Source organism: Notechis scutatus, chromosome 2 (genome assembly GCF_049901735.1).
Source record: "Notechis scutatus isolate UNSWTSFEM ecotype Mainland chromosome 2, rNotScu1.2, whole genome shotgun sequence".
Classification (NCBI taxonomy): Eukaryota; Metazoa; Chordata; class Lepidosauria; order Squamata; family Elapidae; genus Notechis; species Notechis scutatus.
Window position 1 is genome coordinate 172,152,371 of NC_142010.1, and position 14,630 is coordinate 172,167,000.

The 14,630-nt window shown below is 39.8% G+C and overlaps 1 protein-coding gene across 3 annotated transcripts in view; it reads left to right on the top strand.

Moving 5' to 3' along the window:
- Window positions 1–590: 590 nt before the first annotated feature.
- FBXO10 (F-box protein 10) overlaps window positions 591–14,630 on the top strand; it is a 53,355-nt gene continuing 39,315 nt past the window's right edge. Inside the window, exons 1-5 of one of the 3 annotated variants that reach the window (XM_087957411.1) lie at window positions 593–726; window positions 3,278–3,454; window positions 5,503–5,686; window positions 6,109–6,699; window positions 7,890–8,747. In XM_087957411.1, coding sequence (XP_087813537.1) covers window positions 6,115–6,699; window positions 7,890–8,747 — 1,443 coding nt within the window. In that variant the 5' untranslated portion in view covers window positions 593–726; window positions 3,278–3,454; window positions 5,503–5,686; window positions 6,109–6,114. Of the gene's footprint in view, window positions 727–3,277; window positions 3,455–5,502; window positions 5,687–6,108; window positions 6,700–7,889; window positions 8,748–14,630 lie in introns of all 3 variants that reach the window. The other 2 variants (XM_026672842.2, XM_087957410.1) reach the window with 2 other exon arrangements.

Below are 14,630 nucleotides of genomic sequence, written 5' to 3' on the forward strand. Positions count from 1 at the left end.
CCAATAAAGAATCCTATTCTATTCTATTCTATTCTATTCTATTCTATTCTATTCTATTCTAAAACATTTTACTAACAAAGTTAAGTTGAAATAAAATTATAATTACTGCTTGAATAAAATAAACAAAAAATATGAGGAAAAATGTACTCCCCTAAAAGAAATGTCAACTTACTGATAGAAAAGGCCATGTCTTTCTTTATGTCACCTATTGCACCTATCTGGCCACTGTCAAAATACTTACTTTGGATGCCTGTGAGCACCCTATGTTTATCGAACACAACAGAGAAAAGCATGTCTTATGAATATACTTCAAGCAAACTGTATTGTTCCAGTTCTACTGGTACTGTGTAACCTTAACCTGAGAAGCTTTTAGTCTGGGGCTGAAACCCCAAAAGTTTTGGTTTTACTGCCATCTGGTGGCCTCTTCGGGACCCCAGAAATCATGTGATCGCAATGCTAGAGCTACTGAGGAGATGATCTCCCTTTTTCCTCCGCCTTCCTTTCGCTTGTAAGATCTCTATGATCTGAACGCCCGTGCGCGCTGGAGCAAGGGGAGTGGCTCCCGCGCCCGGGTGTTTTCCTTCGCGCTCGCACTCTAATAGAGGCGAGCGGGGTGGGTAGGATGCTGTGGGAAGGCGAGGCAGTGGATTCCGCCTGATCCATAAAAGAAGGCAGGCTCCGCAGAGTTGTGATCGGGATCGGTTTGTGGCTATGCTCGGCTCATCTGTAAGTCCCATGGAAGAGAGTGAGACTTTGATTAAACTTGCCTAAGGAGAGGCTTGCAGAGTATACATACTTTACTTAAGAAATTCCTGCTGTTGGTATCCTGGTGTGTTAATTATTTTGGATTAATGCCAGGTTAAAGCTTTCTTGCTGTTATGGATGGGATGGGAGCAGGAGACAGACTCCTGCCAAAAAGCACCTTATTTATTCCATAATAGTCGTGCCACAAAACTTTGGAAGGATGGCTTTCACCTCCTCCTGAACGGCAGAAAAAAATATTTCTAAGAATGGATAATGCAGAATAGTTTCTTCTGGGACCTTTTGCCTGCCCCATCTCCACTACTCTGGTGGTCTCTTGCTCAAGCAGATTTGGATCTCAGGGTCTAAGCATGCAGGGTTTGAATTCATTTTAAAAGTGTTTGTGTGCTGCCGATCTATTCAAAGTTAAGAGGTCCTTCAGTAGATCTGGAGACTGCAAGAGTGTGTTGTTTTCCTGGATTGGTTTAAAAACCCGACGATCATAACAACGAAGTGATACTTTCAGCATTTTATAATCAATAGTTTGTGTGAAGAAAGTAGAAGTTAATGAATCTTATATGTTACCTTCCATCAGTAGAAAGAAGCCGTTGATGGAATGAATTTACTTCTTTCTGTATACCATCCAAATCTGCAGATATGGGTGATGTTTGGTGCAAGGGAGAGATCAGGGTGGGATGGGGAATTCTGTTGAGTTTGTGGGTGTTTTTTCATATGAAGTTGAATTTGGTTCACTGTTTGTTACTGCATTGGGGCTGGTGAGCTGAACTCTCACTTCTGCTCCCTCCTCTAATGCCTCTAAATTACATTTGAAAAAGCACTTTATATGCAGATTGTACTAATTGCTTTTCAATTTCTATTCTCAAATGGTGTTTCAAAAGTTTAAGTTCACAGATACACATAATTCATACAATCACCAAATTAACAAAAGTCAGCTCTAAGCAAAATACAGCGAAGCAACATACATACCAGGGCTAATTAAATTCATATATTATTCATGTCAATTTTTATGGGCTTTGGGCAATAAATTAAACTATGGAAATTATTTGCTGTGGAAAACCATGAACAAAATGACAAAACCTGAAAAAGTAGACAACACTGTTCTGTATGAACTACTGTTCTGGATATATCTTCAGGTTTAAAAGAGTGAAATCCAAAATGGTTATGCTGGGACCCCAAGACTGATAATTCTGCTCCCCTTTTTTATCACAAGTAATTGAATGACCCAGTCTCACCTGGTCCAGTTGAATCTCACTGGGAAGAAAGTAAATCTAGAACAGTGAAGCTGTGAAGCATTTGATTTCCTCTGCAGTTTTTTTGAGATTAATTTCTTGGACATGGCACCCAAGCAAATTCTCTAGCTTCAGGTTAGATCCTGATAACTGTTAGAAGCCACTTGGTTAATATATGGTCTAATTATACAGAAAGCCATTATTTTGGACAGCTTGTATCCTCTCTCTCCTTCAAGTCTCATGTGTGTCAAAAAAAAAAGTGTTTGTTTCTCTTCTGTTCTGTGAAAGGGCGAGGTGTTGTTTAATTCTGCATGACATTTTAAAGTCTATACCATGTTTCTTCTGCACAAAACTTCTTGGAAGAGATGGCACACTGTATGTCAAAAAGATTTGTGAGTTCTCTCATGTAACAGGGCAATCTGGTGGGGGAGGGGGATGCCGTTCAGTGTCCATCCGACATTACTACTGCCTCATCTGTAGCAGAGCTGCTTCTATCCATCTGTGCTTTTAAACAGCCAAGTGTCAGGTTTGCCAGAAACCTCAAATACAAAAATCACTGGTTGGAAAGCAACGTTGTAATACAAAACTGAATCCAAAGCTTAGAAATGCAAAGCAGCAATTCAACACGTGTGTGTGTGTGTATATATATATGTGTGTGAAAAGCAGGCCTTTTTCAACTCAATATTCCCCAGTTGGATTAGATGGTAATTCACCAGATTCTAAGCAAGTAAGCCTAATGGGATTTGTAATCTGAAATGTCTATGGATTGAAGTGAATTCTTCCCTAAGAGCACTTTTGCAGAAGAAAAGTACTCAGGCACATGGCTGAAGAAAATTACCTAGATAAACAATTACAGGTAGGTCACTTTTCACACTTATGACCATTGCAGCATTCCCATGTTCACCCGATCAAAATTCAGACACTTGGCAATTGTCTCCTATTTATGACAATTGCAGTGTACCAGGGTCACGTGATCACTTTTTGTGACTTTCTGACAAGCAAAGCCAATGGGGAAGCCAGATTCACTTAACAGCCGTGTTACTAACTTAACAATTGCGGTAGTTCACTTAACAACAGTGGCAAGAAAGGTCAGGAAATGGGGTAAAATTTACTTAATAATTGTCTTCTTAGCAGCATAAATTTTGCACTAGAGTTGTGGTTGTAAGTAGAGCGCTACCTGTATCTGGGACTGGGATTATTAGACAGAATGCAAGAGAAAGCTTATTTTGAACTGAATGTGCATTTTATTCATGAACTTGTTATTTCCATCACAATTATTTTTGTAGGTGCTGCTGCAATAGTACACCTCTAAGGGGTTAAGAAACTCATTTTGGCTCTCATGAAAAAATCATACAGAATTAAAATAGCATACTGCCAAACAGATGGAGGCAAAGATATCTTTATCTTCAAAAGAGCCACGTTTTAACAGCTTTTTGGAAGATGACTAGAGCTGAGAATCTCGGGTGGGTTCCATATGGTCAGCAGCAATAAAAAGCATGGCGTATATGTGTATGTGTGTGCAACATTTTATGTTTTTTTCATATAAGATAACTAAAAAAGTTAAAGTCTCTCTTAAGCAGATGTGTCCAACTTGTGCCACATCCAGCCCTGGACAGCTAATAAATACGAAATATAATATAACATAATTAATATAATATAATATAATATAATATAATATAATATAATATAATATAATAATAATATAATATAATATAATATAATATAATATAATATAATAATATAATATAATATAATTAATATAATAATTAATATAATATAATATAATATAATTAATATAATATAATATAATATAATATAATTAATATAATTAATATAATATAATATAATATAATATAATATAATATAATATAATATAATATAATATAATATAATATAATATAATATAATATAATATAATATAATAATATCTACAATATAATATAAGAAAGAGAGGGGGGGAGAGAGAAATACAAATATATGCAAATACAGTATATACGCACACTCCAAGAAGTTCCTCTTCACTCTCTTTAGCTCAGGCAAGCCAAAAGATTGGATATCAGTGAGCCATAGAGAATTCTGTGTCATATAAAGTTGGTGTGCATTGGTGTGCGTGTGTACAATACAGTTGCAATGACAAGTTTGCCTAAAGGTAAATATACTAAGTTGAATATACTAAATAAATATACTAATAATAATATTACTATACTAATATACTATTAAATATACTAAGTATTTGTACTACTGTACTGTTTCTTAAATTAAATCAGAATCTGACCAGGTAGGGATTTTCTCCACAGTTGACCGTGTATTATATATGCTTCTATTTATTCAGCCCCATTTGTCTCCATGTGGCTGAGTTTTAACAGCATATTCTTTGCATAATGGTTTGCTGTTACTATTTATAATGTGCAAGATCACAAATTGCCTTTGAAGGTATATTTATTCCAAAAGGGTTGCTTTTTTTTGTTTCAATCCCGCACCTACAAGAGCAATCTTCTTGATTTAAAACAAGTCTACCATCTGATTCACCCTCCTTATAGCAATACAGATTAGGTCTTTGAATTTTCAGCAGAGATTAAAAAACACATATCAATTCAAATTTATTTCATACCATGCAAAATCAAATATATTTAATACAGCATGTGCACTTCTGCCAGCAGCAATTACACTTCCTGCATAATTCAAAGGGGTTATACGTATGATCAATCTGTGTGATCTTCATGTCACACATTTTATGCCAATACTGTTTTAAAGAGCATTTATAGGCTGTACAGATGTGACCTAAGGAGGAAAAAAAAAACCCTTTCTAATTTAATTTTTGCTCTGTTGTAGAATTTGTGTTTGAGCAAACAAACATCTAAATATTTTGGTACCTAGTTTAATTAGAAATTGTCCTGGAGAGTTTACTCAGTTTAACCATTTGGAACCTGTCCAAAATGGTGGATACCCTTCATATTTATACTAGGATTGTACAAAGTGTTCAAAACTGGTGTTTAACATAACTTGTTGGTGCATGTGAACCACCACTGTTTCATAAAGAGTTAAAAGCAGCCATGACCCCCCAGAGGCACATGACTATTTCAAATGTTTTCCCCAGTTGTAAGCCTATGTGGTAGGAGAGCACAGCCTTTTTTTAAGCAAAAGGGAAACTAACAAGTGAATAGAACCAGGACATACTGTCATTGTGATTAAATGGAGATTGAGTTAATTCTTTCCTAGGTGTTTACTATCTCCCCTGTTCAGAATTATAGTATAAAAGTATTTATAAAGGGACTGTGTGGCAAAGTTTATAGAATTGTAGGTTTGGAAGTGAGCTTGGAGGTCTTTTAGTCCAGTTCTCCATCCAGCACAGGAATCCTCATACCATGCTGGAAAAGTGGTCATGGAATCTTTTAATGAAAACTTTCAGTGATGGCACATCCTTGGTTTCAGGAGACAGGTTATTCCATTGCTTACTAGTTTTTGTAGTCGGGAAATTTCTTATTTCATGTTTGTATCTCCCTCTTTAAAGCTTCCATCCATTGGCTCTGTGAGGATAAAGTTGGAGTCATGCAGCCATGGGGCCACTGGAAGTATACACCCCCAAAATATATGCAAATAGAAATCAAGATCTGGATTACTGTAGATCAGGAAATGCTCATCAAGGCTACAAAAACCTAGTTGAAGACTACTGTTCAATACTTCTGTTAACATAGGTAATGAACACAGAGGTTAAGTAATTAACACACAATGGTGTTTGTCAGGTGTTTTTTTTAAAGCTTTTGATTTTATTCAGTTATTGTCAAGCTATAAAGGGTCAGAAATCCTTGATAATCTACCACAAATTAATTGGTGAGTTTTCCCCTCCTTCTAACTGTGATTGGAAAGTCAATTACTATTATAATTTTCTGCCTCCTTCTCTTATAAGCTATGAATTGACCTTCTGGTTTGTTCCTTCATCTCGTCCTCTAGTAGAACCTGCTGCTGAGTCAAATAAGTAGAGAAAAGAGGAAAAGGGATGTATTGATTTGATGGGTATATCTCAACTCCCACCATGTTTAGTTAAATCCAAACAAAGATGCACAGAAGGCAGATGATGATCTCTTAAATTTTTGTTTTTTTGTCCCATTATTCCTAGGTGATTATGGAGATCAGTGGACTCCCACTAGAACTGTGGCGCTTAATATTGTCCTACTTGCGTCTTCCTGACCTTGGCCGCTGCAGTTTGGTGTGCAGAGCATGGTACGAACTCATCCTCAGCCTGGACAACACACGTTGGAGACAGCTGTGCCTTGGTTGCATTGAATGCCGGCATCCAAACTGGCCTAACCAGCCTGGCGTGGAGCCTTGGTCATGGAGAGAAGCTTTGAAGCAGCATTATCTCTCTTCTAAAACCTGGACCAAAAACAGCCACGATCTGGATTCCTCCAACTGCTTCTACTTATTCAGGAGGAAGAAGGACAGGCGGGTTCTTTGTGTTGGGCCTGGCTGTGAGTTTGACAACCTAAGGAGTGCCTTGCTCTCAGCCAGCATGTATGACCGGATTGTCCTGCTTCCAGGAATGTATGAGGAACAGAGTGAAATCTTTCTCAAGGCTCCTGTGGAAATCATGGGAAAGGGCAAGCTCGGGGATGTGGCTCTTCTAGTGAGCTTTGACCAGCACTGTCCAACAATGAGGTTATGCAATTTGGTCTTTATGCCAGCCTGGTTCACACCAGTAATATATAAGGTGAGTATGAAGGAAGGATCCGAAGAAGCGTCCAGGACTTGGGGTTCCCTGAAGAATAGTAATGTGAGAATTGGGGAGATCTGGGCAATGTGGCAGAATCCACACAAAGGTTTTCCTAACTTGGGCCTTTTAAATGCATGCCCCAGTGTTCCCCACCAGTGTGGCTGTTGTTTCCTGGATGCCACCAGATTGGAGAAGGGTTCCAGGAGGCCTGACTTGACATGGTGAGCTACATCATCTGGAATTTCTGGTTAACTCAACTTATAGTTGGTATAGTTTGTGGGAATTTAATCAACACATCTGGATGGCATCAAGATAAGAAGGATATCCTGCTAAGTTAGATCAACAGTAGACAAGGTTTTGTTTTTTTCAAGCATGAAAGGACCCCTGGTGACCCAGTGGTTGGAATGCAATGTTGCCTGCCCACAGTCTGGAGTTTGATTCTGAAAGATTCAAGGTTGACTCAGCCTTCCATCCTTCCGCAGTCGGTAAAATGAGGACGCAGATTGTTGGGGACAATATACTAAAATTTGTAAACTGCCCAGAGAATGCTGTAAAACATAGTGGGGCAGTATATATTGCTATGAAAACATCATGAGTTAGTCAGAGGAAGAATCAATACTTGTTGCTGTAAAGGCTCGACAAATCCACCCCCATTCAAATCATAAGTCTCTAGCCGCATCTCTCAGAGTAAAAAAAAAAAAGATTTATTAGGAGTGACCATTTCGGCGTTACTTGGGTGCAGCTGACACTAAGACACATCATTCATTTCCCCTTGACCCTGGTCTTCCCCCACCCCCTGGATATATATTGTCCAATGGGACACATCCATAACCAAGAATCATCAATCATGCTGTCCAGTAATAATCTTGCCTGCCAACAGCTTCAGCTGCCTAGCAATTATCTGAAGCATTTGAGGAATGCACTACTTCCCCCCCTCCCTTTCTGCTGGCAACTAAAAAGACCAAAAAAATATTTTTTAGTTGACAGTTTCATCTCCATGGTTGGTTAGGAGCTGCCATGGTATCCTGGTCTCTCTGTTTCATTCCCATCAGCACAATTAGAAGATAGCAGACGAGGAAATTCTGTATCTATTCACAGGCAATACTTCTCTGGAGAATGACTTTCCTCTTTGATTGCTTTGTTAAAATTGAAAATAGGTTGATCTGGTTTCATTCTCTTTTTTTTAGACAACCTCAGGCCACGTCCAGTTTGACAACTGCAATTTTGAAAACAGTCAGCTGCAGATTCATGCTCCTGGGACCTGCCAGGTTAAATTCTGCACTTTCAATCAGTCCAGCATTCATTTCCATAGCGTGGCTATCTGTCTCCTGGAAAACTGCGAATTTGTTGGCAGTGAAAATACTTCGGTGACAGTGGAAGGAAGTCCATCTTTGGATAGGAACTGGGCCTGCAAGCACTTGACCATGTTGGCGAAATCTCGCTCTGTCTTGCTGCAGTCATCTGAGCCCTCCCGTTGCAATATATCAAAATTTGAGAGCCAGGGAACTCATCCACTGTCAGACATGAGGACCTGCGACATTGTGGTAGCCGAAAACCCAAGTCACATATTTCCTGTTTCACAGACTCAAGTGGTGCCGAGGAGAGGCCTCGAGAAGGAAAGGGAGCTATCTGGGAACCTTAACCCAGCACATAAAGAAGAGGCCATGACTATAGACACGGATTCCAGTGACAGTGAACTGAGCCTGAGCAGTGAGAATGAGGATGAGGACGAGTCGCTGTACAAACTGCCTTACCAGGCGCATAGCTTGAGCCACATGCTGGCCAAGGTTGTCCATGGTAGGCCGTCAACTGATGGATTACCAGCCCTTCAGAGTGACTATGAGCTAAAACCTTTGGCCCAGGAGCTGCAGCAAGATAAGGAGGCTCAGTGTCTCGCCAATGCCATGCAAGGGTGCCTTGTGAGGAAATGTCTTTTCAGGGACGGAAAAGGTGGCATCTTTTTGTGTTCCCAGGGACAAGCCAGAGTGGAAGGGAGCATCTTCAGGGACTTGACCTATGCTGTGCGATGCATACAAAACAGTAAGGTGCTGTAAAAGGCAGGAGCAGATCTTGCATGCTACAGTTAAGCCTAAAGTAACATTTACATTTTTTTAAGGCCAACTTGATCAGCCTTGCAATTGTACCTACACGTATTTGTGAATGGGTATGTCAGAAATATTTTTTTTCTAACTACACTATTTCAAAACAAAATGACAAATAATTCCAAGGGCATAATTTTGGTTTAGTTTTTTTTTTAAGTTGGATTTTTGTCTGCTGTATGCAGAATAACCTAATTTATTAATGAGTTACCTTATGTTGCACAGTGGTGTTAATTATAGGAGAATCCAAGAAGGGATAAAGAATTGTGAAGCCTCACCCTTTTCCTATTTTAAATCTTCTCCAGTGGCTCTGCTGGCTTCATAGCATCCCCAAGCCTTACATATACATTTTTTACATAACTTCCTCAATAAATTGAATAAATAGAAGGGCAGAAACATTTTTTTAAAAAATCCAATAGAAATGGTAAGAGATTCATATGTTCTCAAAGGTGCTTTTTCTTTGAAGACATTTCGCTTTTTGTCCAAGAAGCATCTTCAGCTCTGACTCAGAGAGCTGAAGAAGCTCCTTGGATGAGAAGCGAAACATCTTCAAAGCAAAATCAGAAAGTCCAGCTGTCTCATGGAAAAACAGCTTTGGAACACAACCATGACCTGGATGACTGAGAATCTCCATAGACAAGAGATTCATAGAAAGTAGGATTCTGTGACTTTTCCTTCTTCCCTATTAAAGAAATTGCGGAATTCAAGTTGCCCTGCAGGTTTGCAAAATAGGAAAAATACAAGACCCCTGGTGACCTTGTTGGTGGGTCAGACAGTATGAAGGCCTGGTTCAAAAGCGCTTCAGCTTTTCCTGCAGAATATCAGACCACAGAGCATTTCTTCACTTTTGTTAAATAATGTAGTTGATCTATGAATCCACGCTGTTCATTCATCACCCACTCTACCCAGTGCTCATGCACACAACACCCCCCCCCCAACACACTTACACTTTAAACACAGTGAATATTTTACAATGCTGCACTGAGCTTGGTGAAGTGATCTTGGTCATGTCATTCCCCTTTTTGCAAATCCCACTTCGCCATACCGATGGGTGCCTTATTTAGCGCAGGAGGCACATTCCTCAGAGGCAGAAGTTGGAAACAAAGGCTGGGTTCTGACGGCCCTTCTGGGTTGTTGCTTCTAACTGAGAAAAATTTGAGGCACCCGGCAAGAGAATTTGGATAGGGGCTGTGGAAGGGAACGGAGTAACCCCACAAGATTTATGTCTTAAAGCAGAGGTCTCCAAACTTGGCAACTTTAAGACTTGTGGACTTCAACTCCCAGAATTCTCCAGCCAGCATAGCTGGCTGGAGAATTCTGGGAGTTGAAGTCCACAAGTCTTAAAGTTGCCAAGTTTGGGGACCCCTGCTTAAAGCCTCCTTGTTTCTTTTCAGCCATCTGCCAGTCACACTACTGCCCTCTGTTTAGCAATCTTTAGAACTAGCCCTTTGATGTGAACTGTTTGCCTAAGGATTGGATATAGAGGCTCATGGTCCTGTTTACTGAAACCGCATTGTGGGTTTGTAGACAGTTGGATACGTGAGAAGCAAATAGATGGCAATAAAAGCTGAATCACAGGAATTGTCTGTCACCAACCCTCCAGGACAACTGCATTACAGAAATACCTTGCCACAGACAAGCAGTGGAAAGACTCCCTGGGGGTGAGGGGGAGGGCAGGCTTCTTATGCAGGAAAGAGCAGAGGGATCACCTGGTGGCAGCAGTCTTTGGGGCTGAGGTGGCAGAGGTGTTTGGAGTTGGCCTGGCTTTGGGGTGAACCTTTAACATGGGGTTCGTATGCCGTTCCCGATGGCTGTATTGTTCCCCGGGTGAAAATGGCTTGCGGTTAGGCTAAACATTTTCTGTCCCTGTGTTTCAAGGCAATAATTCACTTCAAAGACTAGGGAGAAGGAAAGGCTTTCATGATCTGCTTTGATTTTGGCTTTTGTTTATATCAGATCCCATGGACTCCCGTTTCATCTTACCTTGATTCATAGTTAATTCAGAGTATTTACAAGACTTAGAAAGAGCATCTGTGAGAAGCCCGTTCTCATTCATTCTTCTAAAGATTCCACATTGCCGCCTTCTGATTCTGACTTTATTGCTGGGAAACCAAAGGAAAGATAGCTGCAAAGGGGAGGAGGGGAGACTTCTGATATCTAGGTATCTAATTTCTGACTCACCTGGTTTTCGAATAGAAGGAGAGCACCTGAGCACCTGCCGCAGCCTCTCTTCTCTGGAATGGCATCCTTCCAGATATCTGGATCTCCTTTACCTTGACCTTATTTAACTGGGCTCTTGAAATCTGACTTTTCTCCAGGCCTAAGCTAGGGTGGATGACAGTCGCCTTGTGGGAATGTTTTATGCTAAAAAGATATCTTTGTTTTGCTTTTCCTAGGCATAGTTCACTCTGTGCTGTTTTGATTTGTTCCAAAGTGCCGAGGGAGGGAGGGAGGCAAGGAAGGAAGGAAGGAAGGAAGGAAGGAAGGAAGGAAGGAAGGAAGGAAGGAAGGAAGGAAGGAAGGAAGGAAGGAAGGAAGGAAGGAATTAATTCAGTGGTGATTGGCGTCACCTTGGATTCTTAGATATATTATGGAAATGAACTAGGAGCTTGCTCTGAAGGTGCAATGAACAGTGCAAGGAGTGGTGGCGATATATTTTTCCATATGTTTGGTACACCAAATATGACATTGGAATTAGCAAGCCCAGCAAAATGCCTTTGCTGATAGAAGTGGGGCTGATCCTGTGTACTAAGATACAATAGTCCTACGTGTGTTAAACTCTAACATGATTTGTTTGGGTTGGATGGTGTTTTCTACAAACCCAGTGCTGATGTTTTGTAATTCAGAGTTTCTGGTTTAATGTACACATTTTCCGGCTGTCACTGACCCAAGATTAAGTAAACTATTGGCTTAATGCAATGCAAGAATTCAGCCTTAAGGTGACATTTTTTGCTGTTTCCTTTGAGCCTGTCTTGATTCCAGGTGACTACATGGACCAATTCGTACAGTATTTTTGGACAATGTTTTCAGGAGTAGCCCTTGCCTCCTTCTTAGGACTGAGAGTGACTGGCCCAAGGTCACTCAGTTAGCTTCTATGCCTAAGATAGAACTAGAACTTACAGTCCTTCTGCTCTTTGTCCAGTGCCTTAAAGGTATCACTTAGCTGAATCAAAATTTAAACTTGGAGCCATCAGGATGGAATGGCCAATCGAGAAACAAAATATTCAATTTTTTCCAGACTCCTGTCTGAAAACATCCATCTGCTGAAATATCTTTTGTCTTGGCATTGCTTAAAAGGGCTAGGGGTCTTCTCATACAGTGCATTTCCTCTCACCCACCCCATTTTACATCGGGCTCTTGTCTCTTGAAATGGCAAACGGTGAGAAAGTTCAGTATTCCAAGATGGTGAAACTGGGAAGCTGAAATGAGAGGCTATGCAATATCCTTTGAATTGCACCTGAGCCCGAATCCTTACGATATATTGGCAAAAGCTAAACTGAGCATGAAGGCAAATGTGTCTTCACAGCTAACTTGCTGGGGGGTGGTGGTGGTTATTTTTTATTTTTTTCAAATGCAGATTCTATCATGGGGAGGAGGCTGACAAAAAAGAAGATCCAAGTAGATGTGGGGAGCTAATTTGAGCTTCCTCCTAGGGAGAAACTCCTCCTTCAAAACCGGTATTTGCATCGAAAGGAAGCCTCCCGCTGGTGCCATTATCAGACTGTCCCAGCAGGTGCCATTTGCATTTTTCAAATACCTGCCTATTTGATGTAAGGATGAATTGTGTGCCTTCTGCTATAAGTCAGGCACCGCAGAATTGCTAAGGAGCAAAAGACTTGAAGGAGAAGTAGCCGTGCATGGTCGGCAAAACAGCTCTGCGCCTCCGTGCATAACCCTGGGCTTTTCATCCCATTAGCCATGGGCTTCCATTTCATTTAAAGCACAGCAAAGTGGAAACTTTCTTTTGCTTTGCTTGGGCAGCCTCAGAAAAAGGCTGGTTGTCGATGTTTTTTTGTTCCATGCCTGTGTTCCATCATGTTCAAATTTACTTCTCGGTGACAGGAGGTGGATTTGTTTTACATATTTAGTTATTTAACCCTCCCCCCCTCCCTCCCTCTCCCTCCCTCTCTCTCTCTCTCTCGTTTTAAAGAAGTAAATATTTTATTTTAAAATATTTTTAAAAAATGCAGAGATAAACATGAATAATATAAGATTTAAGAAAAGAAAGAAGAGTAATGTGAATTTAAAAAGTAGGAAAAAGGTAAAAGAAATAGAAAAAGGGGGGAAAGATTTATAAAAGAATGATTTATAATCTTCTTTATTATGATTACGAACTGTTATTTTCTCTCCTCCATCATTAAAATCGCATCATTATTGTCTTCTCATAATCAAACCTTTTAAATCAGGAAATCTATAAATCACCAGTTCACTTTTATCTAATTTCAACAAAAGACCCATAAGAGGTTGTCAGTCAAGAGATTTAACTGTTAGGCCCAAAAGACCAGGTCTATATGTGAAAGTCCAATTAAAAATGGATTTATATTGCTACATAGCCTATGCACAGTCATCTTCTCAACCAATAGTTAGCACCTGCTTGAATTCAAGTGGGATTAGATTTATTCTGCTCATGGCTATGAAGGGATTCTAGACTGATCCCTTTTTTAACTTCGCCCTCAGATTCTGCCACTCCTTCTCCTACATCCAAAGAATATTGAAGCTGAGTTGATTGAATTTGATTGATTGAATTTAATGATTATTTGGACTTCCAAAAGGCCTATTTTATTTTGTTTCATTTTATTATTTTATTTTTACATATTATGATAATGAAGTTTAGGTAAAGGTTGTGTGAAGTTCTAGTCGTTGTTTTTGTTCTATTCATTTCATTTTTCCTGCTCTTGTTCCTATTTCCCTCCTTTTTGTCATCATAACGACCATGTGAAGTAGACATTTAGAATAGGAGATGGCAGGAGCCAATCATGCTGCTTTCCATTATTGTGGCTTGCCACAAACAGAATGCCAGATTTGTAAACCAGAGGTATGGTATTGTGTGATTAGAAAAATGGTGAGAATTTATTTGCACAATTGATTTTATTTATTTGTTTTACTTATATAAAATTTATATCCTGCCCCAGTCAAGACACTCAGGGCTATTTCCATAATTATTTTTAAAAAAATCTCCAAAGAATATTAAAAATGACAAATTGAAACATCTATGGAGATTCTCAATCATCCAGGTAATGGTTATTTCAAAAGTATTTTTTCAAAACGCAACTGGACTTCTTTTGGTTTTGCATGAAGACATTTCACTTCTCATTCAAGAAGCTTCTTCAGTTCTGCCTTTGTCACGTCAACTTCCCAAGGAGAGGGTACCTCAAAGTATCATTTCCCAGGCCACTAGGATGAGCAGATTCTCTTTGGAGATAATGGTCCCACAGGGTTATATGGATGTAGGCTTGGTGGATCAAGCCAGCACTTTGAATTGTAGCTGGAATCATATTGGCAACCAATGCAACATCAATATAATGTTGCTGATCTGACTCCCGCCCACCAGGCTGTAGGCGCTGCTGTATACTGTACTATTTGCAATAGTCTTCAAAGTCAGCCCCAGGTAGAACATGTTGTAGTAATCCAGTCTTAAATTAATGAGGGTATGAGTCAAGAGTATCTCTTTTCCACAAAAGGCAAACGTTCACACCTTAGCTAAAGCTGCAAAAGAATTTTCTCTCAGCCACAAGCCCACAATCTGTACCTGCTGTCATGCAGAAGCCATGTCTCTTGGGGAGTATCCAATTTTTTGCCTATTGAGAGTCAACGAAAGGGCTATAATCC